Source organism: Scyliorhinus canicula, chromosome 9, assembly GCF_902713615.1.
Source record: "Scyliorhinus canicula chromosome 9, sScyCan1.1, whole genome shotgun sequence".
Taxonomy (NCBI): domain Eukaryota; kingdom Metazoa; phylum Chordata; class Chondrichthyes; order Carcharhiniformes; family Scyliorhinidae; genus Scyliorhinus; species Scyliorhinus canicula.
The window spans coordinates 51,232,195-51,253,217 of NC_052154.1; the positions used below are offsets into that span (position 1 = coordinate 51,232,195).

At 46.1% G+C, this 21,023-nt stretch overlaps 1 protein-coding gene across 4 annotated transcripts in view; it reads left to right on the forward strand.

Annotated features, from left to right (window-relative positions):
- Positions 1-21,023, forward strand: part of adcy7 (adenylate cyclase 7) — a 211,139-nt gene that overhangs the window by 186,687 nt on the left and 3,429 nt on the right. For 3 of the 4 annotated variants that reach the window (XM_038806687.1, XM_038806689.1, XM_038806688.1), the window contains 9 exons: positions 348-479; positions 2,690-2,764; positions 7,920-8,089; positions 10,684-10,783; positions 10,875-11,033; positions 16,221-16,367; positions 16,481-16,588; positions 18,988-19,102; positions 20,364-20,488. In XM_038806687.1, the coding sequence (XP_038662615.1) occupies positions 348-479; positions 2,690-2,764; positions 7,920-8,089; positions 10,684-10,783; positions 10,875-11,033; positions 16,221-16,367; positions 16,481-16,588; positions 18,988-19,102; positions 20,364-20,488 (1,131 nt within the window). The remainder of the gene's footprint in view (positions 1-347; positions 480-2,689; positions 2,765-7,919; positions 8,090-10,683; positions 10,784-10,874; positions 11,034-16,220; positions 16,368-16,480; positions 16,589-18,987; positions 19,103-20,363; positions 20,489-21,023) is intronic. The other variant, XM_038806690.1, reaches the window with a different exon arrangement.

Here is a 21,023-nt window from a genome sequence, read left to right on the forward strand (position 1 = left end):
CAATTGTGATTAAATTGAATTCCATTTGTGTCTTTTGTGGCTTTGGGTTAAAGGACCTGATAAATCCACAATGATACCATCAGAGCAGCTTCCTAATTTTCTCAGAAGATTGGAATACCATTTGGACCCATTTTACTCTTGAATTATAGGTGCCAGTATGTCCTCAAATTTGATCCTATAGAAACAAGCATTCTTAACTGTGATACTTTACACATTAGGAATATGATGAATCTAACTTACCATTAATTTTTGAATTTTGTTTTGGCTGTTAGTGAAAGCTTTGCATGGGAAATGTCTAAAAATATGACAATGTTTTAACATGCCTCTCTTTTGTGCCCCACACACAGCACTGCGTGAATAGCTCAATTTCTGACTTGTTCATTACCATCTCTGAAACTGTTACAAAGAAACCGATAGTACGGCTCCCACTGATATTTGTTGTCATAACTGTTGTATTAGTAATTTCAGTTGTCAACTTGGTGAGTAATTATAACACGACCATGATAAATATGTTCAGATGTGAAGGTTTTATATGTGAACTCGATTAAGCGTACTGCATAATTGTATCCGTTTGAGTGAACGAAATTGGGAACTCAAAAGGCCCATGGGGTGAAAGTTTTCCAAATGTCAATAATGGCACCTGAAATATTTTTTTAAAAGTTAGTGCACCCAATTCTTTTTTTCCAATTAAAGGGAAATTTAGCGTGGCCAATCCGCCTACCCTGCACATCTTTGGGTTGTGGGGGCGAAACCCCCGCAAACACGGGGAGAATGTGCAAACTGCACACAGACAGTGACCCAGAGCCGGGATCGAACCCGGGTCCTCGGCGCCATGAGGCAGCAGTGATAACCATTGCGCCGCCTTGCTGCTCCTATGAACCTGAAATATTAACATGTATAGTCCATATAGATGGAGTTTGCTTGTTTCTGAGGTTGTTATGATAAAGTTGCAACCGCACATAATGACAATTAATTTAGAATGGATGGTTGACTATCAAGTAATCATGTCAAAATAGATTTTAGGAGAGTGGGGTGGGGGCAATGGTGAGGCATCAACATCCACGTGAGTGCTGATGTCTGTGGTTTACAAAGTTGGCAATGAGTTCCCATACACCTGGTATTAAAAGTGAAATAAGGAATAAGGGAATGGAAATGGGTCACGTTAATGGTGATGGGTAATTTTGACACATGACCATGCTCTATCAGCAGCTTGATACATTTGCAAATTTTGTAAATACTCTTCTGTTTACTCTGGCACTTCTTGCCGGCACTTAAGATAGAACTTCTGATTGGAGGATGTCCTGTTACAAACTCGTTTTATTCTCAGGATGTGGACGGTGTCGGTGACTCTGCTGACGTTTACACAAATTGCCCTCCCTAGCTGCCTTGACAAGGCAGTGGTGGTGGGGCTTTCTTGAATTCATGCAGCCTTTGCAATGGTTACACGTGCAATAGTATTAGATAGGAAGTTCTAGGATTTTGACCCATTGAAGGTGACGGAATGGCAGTATATATCCAAGACGGAATGTTGTGCGACCAGGAGTTGATGGTGCTCAAGCTTTGTTCCTGGAGGTCAGTCCATTAACTAGTTAGCATCCATATATAGCCCCAACTGGAAAGTGTGTCTATTCATCTGCAAAGTAAGAAATTGAATTTCTACCCATTTATGGCTATTTGCCCCTCTGTGTATTCTCCTGGGTAATGTACTCTGAATCGTTGATTACAAGCCAGTTTACGCAGAGTAGAAAGAGAAACCTAGAGGTAAATCTTCTGATGCTATCTGGCTTCCAGTTAGGTTTTTAAATAAATAGCCAAACCCTTTGGGCATTGGGCAAATCCTCCGCACCTTCAAGGGCTACGCCCGCCCCGGAGTGGTCTGCGCCCGGCTGGCCGGCGGGGAAGGGGCTTGGCGCCACGCCAACCGGCGCCGAAGGGCCTCTGCCGGCCGGCACGAGTTGGCGCATGCGCGGGAGCGCCAGCGTGTGCTGACGTCATCCCGCCGCATGCACAGAGGGCTTCGTCTCCGCATCGGCCATAGTGGAGGACCACAGCGGCCGATGCGGAGGAATAGAGTGCACCCATGGCACAGGCCCGCCCGCGGGTCGGTGGGCCCCAATTGCGGGGCAGGCCACCGTGGGGGCACCTCCCAGGGCCAGATCCCCCCGCGCCCCCCCGAGAACCCCGGAGGCCGCTCGCGCCGCCAGGTCCCGCCAGTAAGGACCTACTCCAATTTACGCCGGCGGGACTGGCAAAAAATGGCGGCCACTCGGCCCATCACGGGCCGGAGAATCACCGGGGGGGGGGGGCGCTGCCAGCGGCCGCTGAGCGGCACGGCGTGATTCCCACCCCTGCCAAAAGGCGAAGAATTCACCAGCCGGCGGGGGAGGGATTCATGCCACGCCCGCCGATTCTCCGACCAGGCGGGGGGTTGGAAAATCCCGCCCAAGATGTATCCACAAATGAGGCAACAATATCAAAAACAGCTTTGTCCAATTTGCTAAGTCCATCTGATTAAAACCAAGGAGATAATTATGGTCCCGATTGCCATTGCTCAGAGGTAACATCTGGCCCATGGTCCACACATTGCACATCTCAGATTTCAATTTTATTTCATACTGTATACGTATTAGGGGTGGACAGTGTCAGTGAAAATGATATGCTATATTGAACATTGTTGGTTTGTTTTTAGCACTCCTTACAAAGTGTGAATGGAACAGAGCACAATAAGATGAATACGGAAACGGATGGGGATTACTGTCTTGCTGTGAGTGGAGATAAATATTACTTTCTCATCTTTCTTGCAAGTCAAACTTACCTTGGATAAAAGTGTTTATTAAATGATGATGGCAGTAGCTCTTGAGCACGTGTTCAATATTAAATATGATGCGGAACGTGTATGATTACAGCAGAAAGAGAAAAAGATTGATGTAGGCTAAAAATCAAGTAGCTCCCTCACAGCTGCATGCGGTGGGGGTGGGTGGGTGGGGGGTGTCAAGATCAAGTGCAATCTATAGATGAAGCAGTAAAAGAATAATTGATCCAGTCTGTCGCTCAGTTACCACTTTGGGCAGCACGGTAGCACAGTGGTTAGCACCGTTGCTTCACAGCTACAGGGTCCCATGTTTGATTCCCGGCTTGGGTCACTGTCTGTGCTGAGTCTGCACGTTCTCCCCGTGTCTGCGTGGGTTTCCTCCGGGTCCTCCGGTTTCCTCCCACAGTCCAAAGATGTGCAGGTTAGGTGGATTGGCCATGATAAATTGCCCTTAGTGACCAAAAAGGTTGGAGGGGTTATTGGGTTATGGGGATAGGGTGGAAATGAGGGCTTAAGTGGGTCGGTGCAGACTCGATGGGCTGAATGGTCTCCTTCTGCACTGAATGTTCTATGTTCTATGTCCTTCAGGCCCCCTCCCTAGTTCCCCCTTCAGGCCTCACCTTGTTAGTGCTGACCTGGTTCCATGGACTCCGAGGAGGGGTGGGGGGGGGGGGGAGGGGTCAATGGGATGGGTACCCTCTCTACACTTACCTCAAGGGTACTTAGGAGGGGTCCTTCAGAGGAGGCGGGTGTCTGAGGGGTTTGCTTTGGGGGCTTTTCCCAGGATGGGAATCATGTGGCAAGTCTTCCCTCTGTAGCTTTGAAAATCATTTTGAGGTGTTGGAACACTTTGCTGCCTCTGGGAGCATCACAGGAGGCCGGTGAATCGGGCTTCCTGTCTGATAATTGCATTCAACTGAATGTAAATGAGGAGTTAGCTTGTTCTGGGCAAGAACCTGATCAGGGCTAGCGGAATGGGCCGGCAGACTCACAACGGGTTTGACACCTGGCGATAATACCATTTTGGGCCTCACGCTGCAGTCCTTGTGCCATTGCGCTTCCCTCCTGGGGATAGCGAACTCGGAGAATCGCCCCCATCATCTCCATGTGAAAAGTCTGTACAGACAGATTCCATTGTAAATTGTGGAAGTCAGTTGTAAGATTTTTAATACATTAATAGTTGATCTATCATCTTGTACATGCAATTATTCTGCACTCCTTAATGGCCACCCAAAATTTAATTTTTAAATTTTCCATAGCTAAGAATGAAGAAAAATGGATGGTTTTGATATAATTATATGCCTGCCTTTAGACAGCCACTTGTTACAAATGCAAAGTTTATAAGATTGTTATGTTTTGTGACTGTCTTTTTAGGGTTAAATGGAGGAATGAAGGAGGTCATATGACCTGATCTGAATGCTGCCCAACAGCAAGCTTGGGTGTGTTGGTTACTAAAGGTTAAAGGGAGACCCAGGTTGTTTTACTGGGAAGAAGGGGCACCTATAAACAATGACCAGAGCAATGTGCTAACGATGGTTAGGCTTTTAGTCTCCAAGTTGCATGGAGTTATTAGGAATGTCAGGTTGTATAAATGGTTGTAGTTTAAGCTGCATATTTGATTCCCAAGATAGAATGGTGTTGAGATTCCAGAGGATAGCTAATTAGTATTTCTATCTGGATGCAAGGCCCATGTGATTCATATTGCCATGGAGATGAACTTTGAGAGAGGAAGAGTGCATAGCAGGCTCTTATAGTATCGGCTTACAGGTTTCTTAAAATATCCCTGAACCTCATGGAGAGGTCAGTCTGCAAGAACCTTGGAGAGAGCAGAGAGATAGAGGCAGCCAGTGACTATTGCTCACCATGCAGAATGCAGATGGGAGTTGTGCTCAGGTTGAAGAGACCAAGTTCATGAGGATTTAAATGAGGCTGAAAGATTCACCTAGCTTTGGCTAGAGAGAGGAATCTCCAGGGTAGTGCTCAACTTGAAAGTTGGCTGGCGGATTAGAAAAGTGAAAAGGAAGTGATCCATTGGAGGATGAGAATGACTTTGGACAGATTCCTGAAGAATAAAGTGTCCTCTTAAGGAACAGAGTAAAATAAAACTGTGGAGGGGAATTTTTGATCATTTCTAATGAGTTAAGTGGCCTTTTCTGTCATTTAAAGCATAGTTTGCCTACTAAATAGGATTTAGATAATGCTGCTTTTTGTTTGTTAATTACAATAAAGGTCTTAAAACTTGAAATTATGCATGATATTTTCAGTCACTGGAATTCAAATATCTTTAAAGGTTTAGGTCTGTACGGGAATTGTAACACACTCCATAAGAAAGGATAGTTCAGTAAAGGTGGCATGCCCAAAAAATAATCTGTTAGTGTTATGACGACCACAAAGGACACGTGTGAACGTAGATTCATCTCCCTGTGGAGTTTGTGGAATTTGAGTTACCCTATTGAGCAGGCAGTCTGCAAGAAGCTCACGAGTAGCCTCATCATTATTGGGGCGAGCTTAGGGGGGGGGAAGAGGTCTTGTACAAGTAAATTCATGCCTTAGATGAAGACGCCTATAGATGCGAGTCGCCCTGACTAGCCTGACTGGACCTCTACAGAGGTTACCCAGCAGTCAAGGAAACCTCATGACAACCCCAAGCAAACCAGGGAACTCACTCTGGAGGAATGTAAGTTCCAGCTAAGGGACCACTCTAAGGACTACGGAAGGGCACAACCAAAGCAAGACTGCCGGAATTGACAATATGTGTATTACCCAGGCAAGAAGCCGAGGCCAGCACAGGCTTGTGCCATGCAGGTGCACCCATTTGCAGATGAAAAGTTTATGTAATTGAACTGTATCATCACGACTAAGCTCGCCCCAATAATGATAAGGCTACTTGATAATGGTCATCCGTAACAGATGGACATGAACACAGGCACTGTTGTCTGCATCATTAGAGAACAGACATTTAATCGCCTCCAGATTGGCATTCTACCTCTGAGTCTAGAGGACACCAGAACGAAATTACCACCTAAATGGGGGAATCTTTACGAATTATGGAAACCGCAATGACCCCCGTGACCCACATGCAACAGTCATCCTGAATTCCACTCATTGTTGTGTGGGGACAGGGACCAAGTCTTATGGGCAGGGATTGGCTACAGCGGGTCAGACTGGATTGGCTGGAAATGTTCAGATTGGCCGTTGGAGGACTATACAAGATTATCAGTAAATACCTGCAGCTCTGACCGGGGCCGGTGTCCCTGATGGTCCCCGGGCTGGGGTGCAAGCACTGCACACCACAGCAGTGACTCTTTTCATTGTTTGAGTGAACAGGAGGGCAGCGCGGTAGCATTGTGGATAGCACAATCGCTTCACAGCTCCAGGGTCCCAGGTTTGATTCCGGCTTGGGTCACTGTCTGTGCGGAGTCTGCACATCCTCCCCGTGTGTGCGTGGGTTTCCTCCGGGTACTCCGGTTTCCTCCCACAGTCCAAAGATGTGCAGGTTAGGTGGATTGGCCATGATAAATTCCCCTTAGTGTCCAAAATTGCCCTTAGTGTTGGGTGGGGTTGCTGGGTTATGGGGATAGGGTGGAGGTGTTGACCTTGGGTAGGGGGCTCTTTCTGGGAGCCGGTGCAGACTCGATGGGCCGAATGGCCTCCTTCTGCACTGTAAATTCTATGTATGCATGAGGCCTGACCTTGGTGGGGTTATTACACTTAGACTGTGACTGAGGTCCGGAGCCCAGTGCACTGCGCATCTTACACTTGCAGATTTTAAAGCAACCCCACATGATCAGTTGGATTCATTGTTTACTCATGGCACACTCTCAATGTGGGTTTGATTTGTAACTGGTTGGTGGTTCAATGTTATGGATGACATTTTTAGCTCTTCAATGGCTGCAGTTGTCATTTACAGGGGAGAAGGCTTTCATCCGTACTTGTAAATTCAGAGTCTGAGAAGGGCACCGCCATTTTATCACAGCACTGTCCAGCTGTTCCTTAAAAAGAACCATTGCAGCGGAACTCAGGAGGGATTATGTGACAGCAAAGCCATGACAGAAAAGGAGCTGGACTGATGTTTTGCACTTTTCATTGACTGTGAGACAGCTGGAGCTGTCCCTTGCTTTGCAGAAGCTGAAATGGGTTGCTTGCACATACAAAAGTAAAGTTGAATTGACGTTGCAAAGGCACCGGGACCAGATTCAATTTATCCTTGGATACTGTAGAGGTAGCTTATATACATTTTCAATATTGGAGGAAGGTGTGTATCGTGCCCTTACCTTAGAAAGAATTAAATTCACCATTAGGCAACTAAAAATGTATATGTTTAAGGCACAGTGGGCTGAACAGCTGACCTGTAATGCAGAACAAGGCCAGCAGCACGGGTTCAATTCCCGTACCGGCCTCCCCGAACAGACGCCGGAATGTGGAGACTATGATCTTTTCACAGTAACTTCATTGAAGCCTACTTGTGCCAATAAGCAATTATTATTATTATTAGAAAATAATGGAAGGCATCATTTGGGGTATGATTAATTGTGTACTTTTCTGATCCCTGAATCTTCAGATACCACCCCACCCCCCACTCTCTCCCACCACTCCCCCCAGCTCAAGACAACATTGTTCAGAAATGGTATGCTTAAGAGTATCAATGATGACCCCTGCCCTAAATGCAGTGAGTAATGGAGGAAAACTTTGCACTGTGTGTTTGAATATGCTGAAGTGCTATAGATGTAGGTGATCTGACTAAGACATGGAAGGGCACCTACAGCATAAACATGGATAGATTGTTTGAGACAATGGGTCTGGAGAGAACTAGGGGCTATCATGTACATTGACAAAGCAAGTAATGAGACTGGATGAGGGAGCTCTCTCTCAGGACAGTGCCACTTTGACCTTTCCTCCCGATAAATGTGCGAATGGTCAATTATTGATTTCTGGCTATCAGCAGGAGCAGTTGAGGACAGATATGTAATAACCCAGACAATCCATTATTGGCTAGTTGAAAGTAACTTCATTTAATGCTTTATCCAAAATATTGATTAATCATTTAATAAGAAATTAACAGAACGTTTGTTTGCATTCTAATTCTTTTTTAATTTGTTTTTGGCAGTATTATGTCTGCTGTTTTATTCTGGGACTCATCACCTGCTCAGTCTTTCTCAGAGTTAGCTTTGAGCTGAAAGCATTCCTAATAATTGTTGCCTGTGTGGTTTATAACATCATTATCCTAAAGACCTATGCTCATTTGTTTGATGCCTACACGACTTCTCTGTACAACAGGTATGATTTTGCTAACCGGAAATGTGAATCCTCTGATAATGTGCACATTGTAGCTGAAAATGTTGCTTGCCCCATTACGGCTCCTGTTCACAAGCAGCCAAAATATCACCTGGTAACAAGGCAGCACGGTAGCATGGTGGTTAGCACAGTTGCTTCACGGCTCCAGGGTCCCAGGTTCTATTCCCGGCTAGGTCACTGTGCGGAGTCTGCACGTTCTCCCCGTGTCTTCATGTGTTTCCTCCGGGTGCTCCAGTTTCCTCCCGCAGTCCAAAGATGTGCGGGTTAGGTGGATTGGCCATGCTAAATTGCCCTTAGTGTCCAAAAAGGTTAAGTGGGGGTTACTGGGTTACGGGGATATGGTAGATACGTGGGTTTGAGTAGGGTGCTCTTTGTAAGGGCTGGTGCAGACTCGATGGGCCAAATGGCCTCCTTATACACTGTAAATTCTATGATTAACTATGATAAGGCCCTAGAATAATTGGCATCTTAGAGGTCCTTTAAAAATTTGTTCAGCATATTTTTTTAAAAATTGAAATAATGCCTAGTCCAAAAGAAAGGATAAAACCCTCCAGTTACACCAAATTGTCTTCTGTTTTCTTCTCCTTTTAACTTTTGCCTCTGTTGCCAAGCATCATTCCTCAGGCGCATGGGTAACATGCTGCGTGGTAGCTTCTCTTTCATGCTTTTGTTAAAATGCTGACCTGTGTAGCTGTCACTTGTGTCCAGTGAGCCACATGGGGTCATTTAGAACATAAGAACATAAGAACATAAGAACTAGGAGCAGGAGTAGGCCATCTGGCCCCTCGAGCCTGCTCCGCCATTCAATGAGATCATGGCTGATCTTTTGTGGACTCAGCTCCACTTTCCGGCCCGAACACCATAACCCTTAATCCCTTTATTCTTCAAAAAACTATCTATCTTTACCTTAAAAACATGTAATGAAGGAGCCTCAACTGCTTCACTGGGCAAGGAATTCCATAGATTCACAACCCTTTGGGTGAAGAAGTTCCTCCTAAACTCAGTTCTAAATCTACTTCCCCTTATTTTGAGGCTATGCCCCCTAGTTCTGCTGTCACCCGCCAGTGGAAACAACCTGCCCGCATCTATCCTATCTATTCCCTTCATAATTTTAAATGTTTCTATAAGATCCCCCCTCATCCTTCTAAATTCCAACGAGTACAGTCCCAGTCTACTCAACCTCTCCTCATAATCCAACCCCTTCAGCTCTGGGATTAACCTAGTGAATCTCCTCTGCACACCCTCCAGCGCCAGTACGTCCTTTCTCAAGTAAGGAGACCAAAACTGAACACAATACTCCAGGTGTGGCCGCACTAACACCTTATACAATTGCAACATAACCTCCCTAGTCTTAAACTCCATCCCTCTAGTAATGAAGGACAAAATTCCATTTGCCTTCTTAATCACCTGTTGCACTTGTAAACCAACCTTCTGTGACTCATGCACTAGCACACCCAAGTCTCTCTGAACAGCGGCATGCTTTAATATTTGGGGCACCTTTGGGCTAAGCACCATAACCATGGGAACTATATAACTGCATAATGTGGTCATTAGAATCAGCTTGCAAATAATCAACTTCAGTTGTTGCGTTAAGAAATATATCTGTTACACTTTTGTGGCAGAGTTTTTATTTTTAACCATTTATTTTTACTCTAATTTTTCAGTATTCACTCCAGCATGAGTGTTGTACTAACATATACTAATTCTTGACTGAAGTGGTGGGTAAGCCAATGGTTATTCATCAATGAAGTTTGGAAGGTTTGTGCCAGGAGCTGACTTTGCCTTAATAAAAAAATGAAGTATTTCTCCCCATAGGGAGGCTCTTGGTTACCTTTCCCCAGCTAAATTATCAAAGACCTGGACCATTTTGGTGCAGGAACCACAGGTGAAAATTTTGAGTTTCCAGAGTAATATTTATCCTGTTCTCCGCCCCCACTGCTGCTCACAGTATAGGCTTTCTAATATCAAACATATTTGATCATTCATAACATAGGCTTTGGGCGATACCTTCCAGCTGTTGACACTGGCGGGATCTTCTGGTCCCACTGATGACGGAACTCCGCCATGGGTTTCCCAGCGGTGTGGGGTGGATTCTATGGGAAATCCCATTGACAGTGATTGGACCAGAAAGTTCCACCACAGGCCAATGGCTTTCCACCTCCCGCCGGCGAGAAGCAGCCGCGGGGGAGGCCGGAGAATCGCGCACTTTGTTGTGCCACTCTACTCTGTGGGACTCAAGACTCAAACCAAATCACAGTCTTTCTAAATGAAGAGGCCTGTGCACTCTGATCTGAAGGAGGCCTGTGGGAGATACCTGCATTTGTGTTCCAACCCACCTATCAGCATTGAAAATATTTGTTTCCTGAACTCTTGTAAAAAAGTATTAGTCGTGCAACTGACATTGCTCAATTTACGTAATGCAGATTCTGTAAAAGTGTGCAACTCATTTAATTTGTGTTTATTGTACGACGGTGATGCCTTTAGTCACAGAATTATCTTTATTATTCCTAATTCAAACCACAACAATATTTAATTTTCATTTAGGGACAACTCATTTTGTGATTTTAATTTCTCAGCAGTTTTCTCAGCCCCGCAAATCCTGTGAAAAACCCAAAGATTATGGGCAGTTTTTACCTCCTCCTATTTGGATTCACTCTACTGTTTTTAGCCAAGCAGGTACAAAAGAAATTGCAGCGCTGAAATACGCAACTTTTTCCTCAAGTTAAATCAGTGGCCCACAAAAAACAGCTTATTTTTAAATTTGCAGAATGAATATTGTTGTCGACTGGACTTTCTTTGGAAGAATAAATTTAAAAAAGAGAGGGAAGAAATCGAGACGATGGAGAACCTCAACCGCCTTTTATTGGAAAACGTGTTGCCAGGGCATGTCGCTGAACACTTTATTGGTGAAAATAAAAAGAATGAGGTATGGATTCAGCAGGGTAGCAGGGGGCAGCAGGGTAGCATGGTGGTTAGCATAAATGCTTCACAGCTCCAGGGTCCCAGGTTCGATTCCCGGCTGGGTCACTGTCTGTGTGGAGTCTGCACGTCCTCCCCCTGTGTGCGTGGGTTTCCTCCGGGTGCTCCGGTTTCCTCCCACAGTCCAAAGATGTGCGGGTTAGGTGGATTGGCCATGCTAAATTGCCCGTAGTGTCCTAATAAATGTAAGGTTAAGGGGGGGGTTGTTGGGTTACGGGTATAGGGTGGATATGTGGGTTTGAGTAGGGTGATCATGGCTCGGCACAACATTGAGGGCCGAAGGGCCTGTTCTGTGCTGTACTGTTCTATGTTCTATGTTCTATGATTCCTTTAACCCAGCCAATATTTGCCGAGGCTAGTTTGATCATTGGCCAAACAGTTTTTTTTATACCAAGCCTGAATACGTGAAGATCAAAATGATGAATAGCATCTGTGAGGGAGTGTTTAGCTATTGGCAACAATACACTTTGCTGTAGAAATCATCCAAATGCATACTCACAGTTCAATTAAGTGTGGGTTATCCCCGGAACAGATATCTCTCTGGTGACAGCAAGTTGCAGGTGATTCTTTCACTTGTGTAAAAGCTTTGATCTTCATCACTGAAATACCTTCTGTTCCAGTAAAGATTACATTATCGCATCCAGTGAGATAATGTAAGCACTAGTATCAAATTGGTACCATCTTGGGATTGAAGAAGGCAGGATCCATCTGAAATATTACCCTGACATTTTTTTTAGCAGATATTAATGGGCCTGCCACATATTTCCAGCATTTAGTACTGAGTTTGACTTTTACAGTCTCTACTGCTTTGATCATTATGTGTGTGGACAGCACAGAGTGGGGAGGAGGTACATCCCATAAGATTATAAGAAATAGGAGCAAGAATAGGCCTTTCAGCCCGTCGAGCCTGCTCCACCATTCAATAAGATCATGGCTGATTTGATGGTGGCTTTGATTCCACTTCCCTGCCTGCTCCCCATAACTCTTGACTTCTTTGTCGACAAAAGTTCTGTTTAACTCACCCTTGAATATATTCAATGATCCAGCCATCATAGCTGTCTGGAGAAGGGAATGCCAAAGATTAATGGCCACCTGAGGGAAGAAATTCCTCCTCATCTCAGTCTTAAATGGGAGACTTATTGGACGGGATTTTCTATCCCGGGACACCCGAAATATGTTCTCCAATGCGATGGAGAATTGGGAGTCGGGGGGAAATCGGGATTGACGCCGTATGTATTGATTCAGGCCGCCCCCCTCCCCCCTCAACTGGCGGCGTGAACAAGGTCCATGATGCGTGCCGGTGGGAGGATTCACTCAAGAGAGTGAAAGGGATTTTTAGAAGCTGTCAGTTTCTAAGAGGGGCAATTATTCCCCCCACTCCACCTTTTGATTTTTGGGAGGAGGTTGTTTTGTGAATTTTGGTGGGTTTTTTTCATGCGACGGGCATGTTGGATGGGGCCCTTTGGGTGGTGTCGATGGTTTTGTCGGTATTGAGGGGGATTAGGGGCTGATTGTACAGGCTAAGGAGGGACTGGTGGGGTGCGGGGTGGAAGGGTGTGCAAGGGGGCCTTTGGGCGGGAGTTGCCACGCTAGCAAGCAATGCTAGCAGAAGGGAGGTAAGGGAGGAGTTTGCAAGGGATGGCCAGGTGGAGGGAAGAGGGGGGGGGGGGGTGGGGAGGGGGGGATGCGACATGGCAGGTTTGTAGGTTGAGCGTGGTCATGGGCAGAGTGGGGGGCCATCTTTGATGAGCCCAGTTCAGAGTAGAATTGTGTGAGCAGAACCAATGGGGAATGATGGCGGACGATAGAGGGGGGGTGGAGGCATACGCCTCCAGTAAGGGCTGAGACGTGGAACATCCAGGGGCTAAATGGACCGGTCAAGAGGTTCCGGGTTTTTGCACACCTGAGGGGTTTGAGAGCAGAGGTGATTTTCTTGAGGAGGCACATCTCTGGGTGAAGGATCAGGTTAGGCTGAGGAAGGGATGGGTGGAGCAAGTATTTCATTCGGGATATGATTTGAAGTTGAGGGGGGGGTGGCTATTTTGTTGAGCAAGAAAACGGGTTTTGTGGGGGCCAGGGAAGTGCGAGACATGAGGTGGGGAGGGAGGGTGGAAGGTATGTGATAGTGAGTGGCATGTTAGAGGGGACATCGATAGTGTTAGTCAGCGTATCCGCGCCTAATTGGAACGATGCAGGGTTTGTAAAGCGGTTACTGGACTTGGATAAGCACCAGTTGACCATGGGAGGGGATTTCAACTGTGTATTGGAGTCAACGGTGGACAGGTTGAGCCGCAAGTCGATGGGAAGGTCGAGGCTGGCGAACCAGTGGGGAGAGTTTATGAAACATATGGGGATTGTGGATACGTGGAGGTTTAGGAACTCTGGAGGGAGGTAGTAATCCTTCTTCTCGCACATGTATAAGGTGTACTCTAGAAGCTATTTTTTTGTGGTCAGTCGAGTGCTGCTAATGGGGGTGGTAGGGGCGGAGATCTGTGTGAATTATGATTTTGACGAGGCGCCGCAATGGTTAGCTGTCAGGGTTACTTTGAGGCAGGTGCAGAGGCAGCTGTGGAGGTTGGATTTGGAACGTCTAGCGCATAAGGGGCTGGATTCTCCGCACCACGACGCCGAAATCGAGGCTGGTGCCTGGGCGGAGAATCCATTTCCCCGCACGGAATCGGGACCGGCGCCGGTTCCCCGATTCTCCGGGCCCCGCAAAGCAGCGCCGCATATTACCTACCGACTGCCATTGCTGGAGGCCCGGCCCGCCGTCTCTGTCCCCAACCGGCCGAAGTCCCGACGGCGTGGATCTAACGTGGTCCTGCCAGTCGGGACTCAGTCTGCAGCCGCTCCGGTCGCGGGCTGGCCGATCGGAGGGCAGGCAGGGCCTTATACGCAGCTGGGCAATTTTTGGGTGGGCGGGCAGGGTCGAGCGCGTGGCCGATCGGGGGCACTATGTTCAGGGACCAGCTCCGCGGTCTGGGGGCTGGACCCGGGGGGCCCGTATCTGCAGCAAAAGCTGCTAGTTTCCTGCTGGTTCACTGCTAGCTCCCTGCAGGGCTAGGACTATGTGGTCCTTTCACGGCACTTTTTCTGGCATGTATGTCCACAATTTTTACGACGGTGTGGGGACATAGTCCCAGAAACAGAGAATCCAGCCCAAGGTGTTTTCTGAGAGGGTGAGGCTGGCGATCAGGAATTATGTGCAGATTTATCAGAACGGGTGGTGTCGGCGGCCACTTTTTGGGATTGTTGAAGGTGGGGGTTTGGGGTGAGATCATTTTGTTTAAGACTCATAGGGATAGTAGGTGGAGGGAGGAGCACATGCGGCCGTTTGATGAGATAGTAGAGGTGGATAAGAGATACTCGGAGGCCCCCATGAAGGAGTTGTTCGCAGAGAGGAAGAGGTTACAGGGGCAGTTTGACAGGTTGACAATGAGCAAGGCGGTGGGGCAGCTGCGGAGGTCGAGGGAGTGCAGTGTGAGTATGGAGAGAAGGCGAGTCATATGTTGGCCCACCAATTGCAGCGGCAGGCGGAGTCTAGGGAGATTTTAAAGGTGAGGATGGAAAAGGTGGAGGCGATGTCGGAGCCCGAAAAGATAAATGAGGTGTTTAGGGAGGGTCTATGAGAAGTTGTCTTAGGTGAGTCAGTTGGAGAGGCGGAGGATTTGGGATGGTTTCTGGACGGGTTGGATTTCCCAGAGTTAGTGGAGTGGAAGGGGCAGGCATTGGAGCTGCTGGGGCTGAGGTGGGTGATTGATAGTATCAGGGGAATACAGTCTGGTAAGGCACCGGGGCCTGATAGCTTTCCGGAGGGGTTTTATAAGCTGTTTGCGACAGAGTTGGCCCTCCACCTGTTGGGCGTTGAAGGTAAAATAATTAATTTGCATTTCTGTTTGAACCATCCAAAAGCATGTCACGTTGCCAAATGTTTCAAATTGGTTAGAAGGTTCTGTTGTTTAATGCTTGGTTTTGTGTGTTTTCTTTTTGTTTTGACAGAAGCAAGCAGTTCAGTTTGGGGAATAGACAGAGGCAGTTGTAGTTTTGCTCTGGTATAGTCAGCATCTCACTAGAATGAGAGAGCCAGCAGAAGGTGATGGTTAGTTAGGCCTGTGCTTCGCGCAGAGAAAATACTAACTTCATTGTTCACCATGCAGAATGCGTGTGGGGCTTAATCTCAGTTTGAGTTTTGTGAAGTAAAAGCAGCTCAAGGATTTACGTTGGCCTGTGGATAGGAGGCAAAATCTTCAGTGGTCTTCACAGAGCCTTGTGGCAGTCAGCAAGTTAGCTTGAAAAGCCGTGGGAATGCAGTTGGGTATCTGCTGGAACCGAAACAAGGAGCTTAGGTATCCACAATCAATGTGTCTGCAAAAAATAGGGTCACATAGTCAGGAAATCTACTCGAAGAACCCCCATTGAATATTAACCTTGGAGGATAGCTGGAACGCTGAGGAGAATGAAAGTATATTCCAGAGGGCTGTGGTTGGTCCCGTGAATGAACCTGCACAATTATGTAAGGTAAGGATGGGTGGGCGAGGAAGGAGGTGGGGGGGGGGGGGGGGGGGGGGGGTGGGGGGGAGCAGTAAGAAGTAGAACTGAGTTTATAACTTAAATCTTCATAAGCTACATGGGTAGGTTAGTGGTGCTTGATTTGTTTAATTTCTTCTTAAATAAAAAAAATTGTTTTTGTTTAAAAACATGAAATCTTGTGGCATAGCTCTGTCGGATAATTGCAGGCTATCTGATTTCTAAATTAAACGTTAATGATTGATAAAAGGATCGTGACACCTTGGATAGACAAAAATAAATGATCTTACCTGTGTGAGTTGGCGATGGCGATGCTGTCAAGTACAGTGTAGCATTTGAAATATAGATTTTCTTATCATTAGTGATGATCCCTGGCGCTTGAATAACCTAATGCACTTAGTGGGTCTATACTTGGATGAGTTATCAGAAGGCACCGAATCCCATGCTGTCCCCAACCTAGCATAGATTCATTAGAAAAGGTGACACCTGGTGAAAAGTATTCCAGGCTGTACAATATATACATGTTGGCTGTTATTTAACCTTTTCTAAACACGTGTTTTATTGATATGAGGAATCCTATTTATTTTTTCATGTTTTTCGTGTGCAGGATTTGTATCATCAGTCTTATGACTGTGTTTGTATCATGTTCGCATCAATTCCTGATTTCAAAGAATTTTACACAGAGTGCGATGTGAACAAAGAAGGACTTGAGTGCCTGAGATTATTAAATGAAATAATAGCGGATTTTGATGAGGTAAATTTTTTTTTTTAGCAAGAATTTTACTGGAGTTTTAAACGTTTTGTGTTCATTATGCGAAAAGTACGTTTTTTCAAATAAATTTGCGACACTATACACGTCTTTTACAGCTTTTGTCGAAACCAAAATTCAGCGGCGTTGAAAAGATAAAAACTATTGGGAGCACCTACATGGCTGCTGCAGGTCTTAGTATTGGCACGGGCCAAGAAAATAAACAGGTAATCCTGGGTAGCACTGGCATCACCAGCATAGCATTTTCTCTTCAGATCCTACAACAAATTTAAACAATTTATTTTGATTCTTGCGACTTGGTGATTTGGTTGCTATTCTATCTATAATTGAGGGACAAAAATACCCTCTTATTATGACTTCGTTTCTGTGCTCATTTTTCGACTTAATGAAATGCCAGCTAGTTCTTAAACTTTTTCCCGAGATTGAAGAAATGTGAACAGCCCACAGTTCTCCAGCTCAGCTTCCCAGAACTCAGCTTTCAGTTCCCGGTCAGTGTTGCTTGTTTAGTCTTCTCATTGGAAATAAGAAAGTGTCGATTGTAACGGTTGCCTCAAAACATAATAGGCTCCAGGAAATATTGTTTGAGCCCTTGTTCATTTGTTCCCATTTGCCACATTTCCTTTACCTCACTTCTCCTTCAGAAAAAAAACTATTTAATGTTATCCTGCCTTTCATCATTTGATTTGTTTTTGTCATCTTATCGTCCAATTTAATAAAGAAGGATACCTCGATCATTCGCATAACAAAATAATTTATATGTAGATAGTGACTGAGTGCTTTTTCTCGTTTCAAAACCAATGGTAGGCACAACAATGTGCGCTAAGTGTTTTTTTCACCTATACTATATTTGAAATATTCTCCAGTTATCCTTTAATTGAAGTAACCACAATATAAACGCTATGGGCAAGGTTTTCATGGAGTTGGTGAGACTCCGATTTGCTTTAAAAGGCTGGGAGGCCCACCACTGTTTTCTGGAAGATTCTGGAAGTTAAGTGGGGTTACTGGGTTATGGGGATAGGGTGAAGGCATGGGCTCTTTCCAAGGGCCGGTGCAGATTCAATGGGCTGAATGGCCTCCTTCTGCACTGTAAATTCTATGATTTTATGATTCTATGATTCCATTCTTACTGCTGTTGAGCTGGAGGATCAGCCATGATTATATTGAACAGGCTCAAAAGGGCAAAAATGACCTACTCCTTTTCCTATGTTTCTATATCTACACCATAAATTCGGGGGGCACACAGTATGGGTTGAGTCTGTGACTGGTGTGAAAATTGGGTCTGCCTGTCCAGTGAGTGAGTTTAAATGGCCCCAGCCAATTCATAATTTGCACTTGTACATTTTATGCCTTGACCCCTTTTCCCTATCAGGTGCTTGCCCTCTGGGCAGGGTGGCACCCTTGCACTGCTGGTGCCACCCAGACACCATGGTATGTCAGCCTAGCACCCTGGCACTGCCAGCCTTGCATGGGCACTTCCAGTGAGGAACTTCCAGGTGCCAGGTTGGCACTGCCAAGGTACCAAGCTGGCATTTTTTGTGTGGCGAGGATCGGGCTTGGGGTGCCCTGTGTAGGAGTGCGGGGTGCCAGAGGGCCTCTTATTCATGCGTTGAGGCTGGGGAGGGAGGGGTTTGTGGGTCATGTGGGGGATCGACAGATTGGGACACAGAGCTCCTCAGTGCAGGGATGGGGCTAAATGCAGCCTCGGTTACTCATTCCCCACTGAGGCCCCCCAGTCTACCCGGATGGACGTTAGAAAGTAGGATGTTTCTTGGCGCTCTGAGTGCTGGGAAACACCTGGCTAACCCTGCGCTATGGGACTCTATCCCCATTCGGGTGGATTGCGCCCATCATCTCTGCATCCAGTTTGTCCAGCCCTGTCAGAATTCTATACGTTTCAAGGAGTTCCCCTCTCATTCTTCTAAACTCCAGTGAATCCAGGTCCAGTTGACCCAATTTCTCCTCAAATAACAATCCTGTCACCCCCAGGAAGCCGTGTGGTGAATCTTCGCTGCAATCTCTCTATAGTGAATTCTGTAATAGATATTTAGAACTCTATTTTATCTCAGCTAGGCTCCTAGTGTCTGTTCGTGATGAATACTGGGTGAGATGGCATGGAAGTGGCAAAGAGTAATGGCTGAGGACATAGGTTTGCATGAGGCGGCACTAAGTTGGTATATGGGTGAAAAAGAACCATAGGGAATAGTGGTGGGTCATGAGTTGGCATTGAGGGTATGAGGGGCCATTGGGGGTGGGGGTGTGGGTGAGAAGCATGAGTTGGCATGGAAGGAATGTGTGGGTGAATGTGTGAGGAGTGAGGGCTAGAGGGCCTAATACTTAACAGCACAACTAGGATAACATCCCAGAGAACCAAGGCAGGCATTTTAACCAAGCTGCCTTGGCAAACCCTGTGGCAACCACAGATTTGTCTCCAGCAGGGGAAGGCTGCCCCACATATTTAATTTTACATTATAAAAACTCATGCTAGTTCTTGGTACAATAAATTGAAATGTGACCTTTATTGCAAGTACTCACTATCCATGGATTATGATATTTCATGGTTGAAATTTAACTGCTTTTTTCTGCATTTGCTTTATTGTTCCGACAGGATAGTGAAAAGCCTTGTACTCACATTGGCATCATGGTGGAGTTTGCCACTGCGCTAATGAGTAAACTGGATGGCATCAACAGACATTCGTTCAATCATTTTAAACTGCGTGTTGGTTAGTTATATTCAACAATTCAGGGAGAATTGCAAACTCTTGAACTAAAACGTGCAAGTTGTCCCCTTGCAGTCGGTACAAAAGGAAACTGGGACTGGATTCTCCGTTCCTGCGGATAAGTGCCAGCTCAAACGGAAAATCCGCGGGAGGTTCATGTGAAAATATTGACGCGAACCCCTCACCGATTCTGGTACCAGTGAGGGGCTAGCACCAGTGCCGACTGAAACTCCCGCCTCCTGTGCTGAAAATGGCTGGGTCCCAGGCCGCGCATGCGCACGACTGACGACCGACATCGGTCGCACCCTACAACATGTCGCCGGCCGTGAACGGACCCAAGCCGCCAACCGCGACTCCACAGCCCACGCCCTGGCCACACCCCACCAGATCCCCCAGCCCTCACAGAAGCCCCCCCCCGCCCCCAACCAGCGGCATGGATCCCAGCCGAGTGCGGAGGCGTTGGGCACAGTTCGCAGTCGCCACGCCGGTTTCATGATTTGTGTGACCACACGTATCCCGCGCCGTCGTAAACTAAGCTCATCAGGGGCAGAGCATTGCGGGTGGGCCGACTGATGAGGCGCCAACGGCATTGCGACTGTGCATGGCGCCTGTCACAATGATGCCATTTCAGAAGGGGGAGAAGCATGGCTGACCGTCATCAAACCGGCGCTGGCCCCAATTTCAGCGTCGGAGCCCATTCTCCGCCCGAGCCGAACACGATTTCAGCACCGGGCAACGGAGAATCCCGCCCGCCCCTGATGTTTAGGACAGACAACATAGAAATATGTAAATAAAAGCAAAATACTGTGAATGCTGTAAATTTGAATAAAAACCAGAAAATGCTGAATAAGCTCAGCAGGTCTGCCAGCATCTGTGGAGAGAGAAACGGAGTTAACTTTTCCAGTCCATATGACCCTTAGGGATTCAAGGTTAACTCTGTATCTCTCTCCACAGATGTTGCCAGATGTGTTGAGTTTATTCAGCATGTTCTGTTTTTATAATATAAAGTATGCTTTTGGTGATCTCTAAAATATAGAATATTTTTATATTAGCAACAGCGTAATTCAGCTGCTTATTCCCTATCATGGAGATTTGAAGTGTCTTCTTTTTAGGAGGACTATATCATTACAATCCATTGTCCACAAATAATTATTCAGATTTTAAAACTACCATCAAACAAACTATAAACATGCCCTTCCACATTCCAATATAAAAACAAATTGTATGTATGGTCATTTACTTAGCATCTTTTTATTCTTTACAGGCATAAACCATGGCCCTGTGATTGCTGGAGTCATTGGAGCACAGAAGCCTCAGTATGATATATGGGGGAATGCAGTTAATGTTGCTAGCAGAATGGAAAGCACTGGTGAACTTGGCAAAATCCAGGTAAAGATTTCCTATTTCCCTTGGAAGTTTGATTAGGAACAAATTTCGAGTATTGTGTGTAAAATTTAAAAGCTACTTGGGCGTTGGTATCTTCTCCCAGTTCCCATTAAGTTGGTGATTTTACTCATAAAGACATAATTCAGTGTTACGTTTAGGTTAATGTAAACATTTTTTAAAACATTGAGTTTAAATTTGAGAATGGCTCAGCTCACTGCTTTTGTGTACTTCATTTTTAAAAAATGATTGATTTAATGGTAATAGTTTAGTGTGGAAAACACGGCTGGATTTTATATGGAAATGGTAACTCCACCCACTGGTTGAAAATTCAGGGGAAATCCCACCTCTGCCAGACCTGGAAGCCACAACCAGATTTTACAATTTTCAGACAGTTAATTGCCTGAGATCGTGGCTTCTCAGCCCGTGTGGAAGGTGCAGTCACCAAGAGCAGATGAATGGCAGCTCTCCAGTCACAGCACCACCACTGAGAGCGATGGCTACTGCTGGGACTGCAGCCAGTCCTCAATGTGGGGCCATG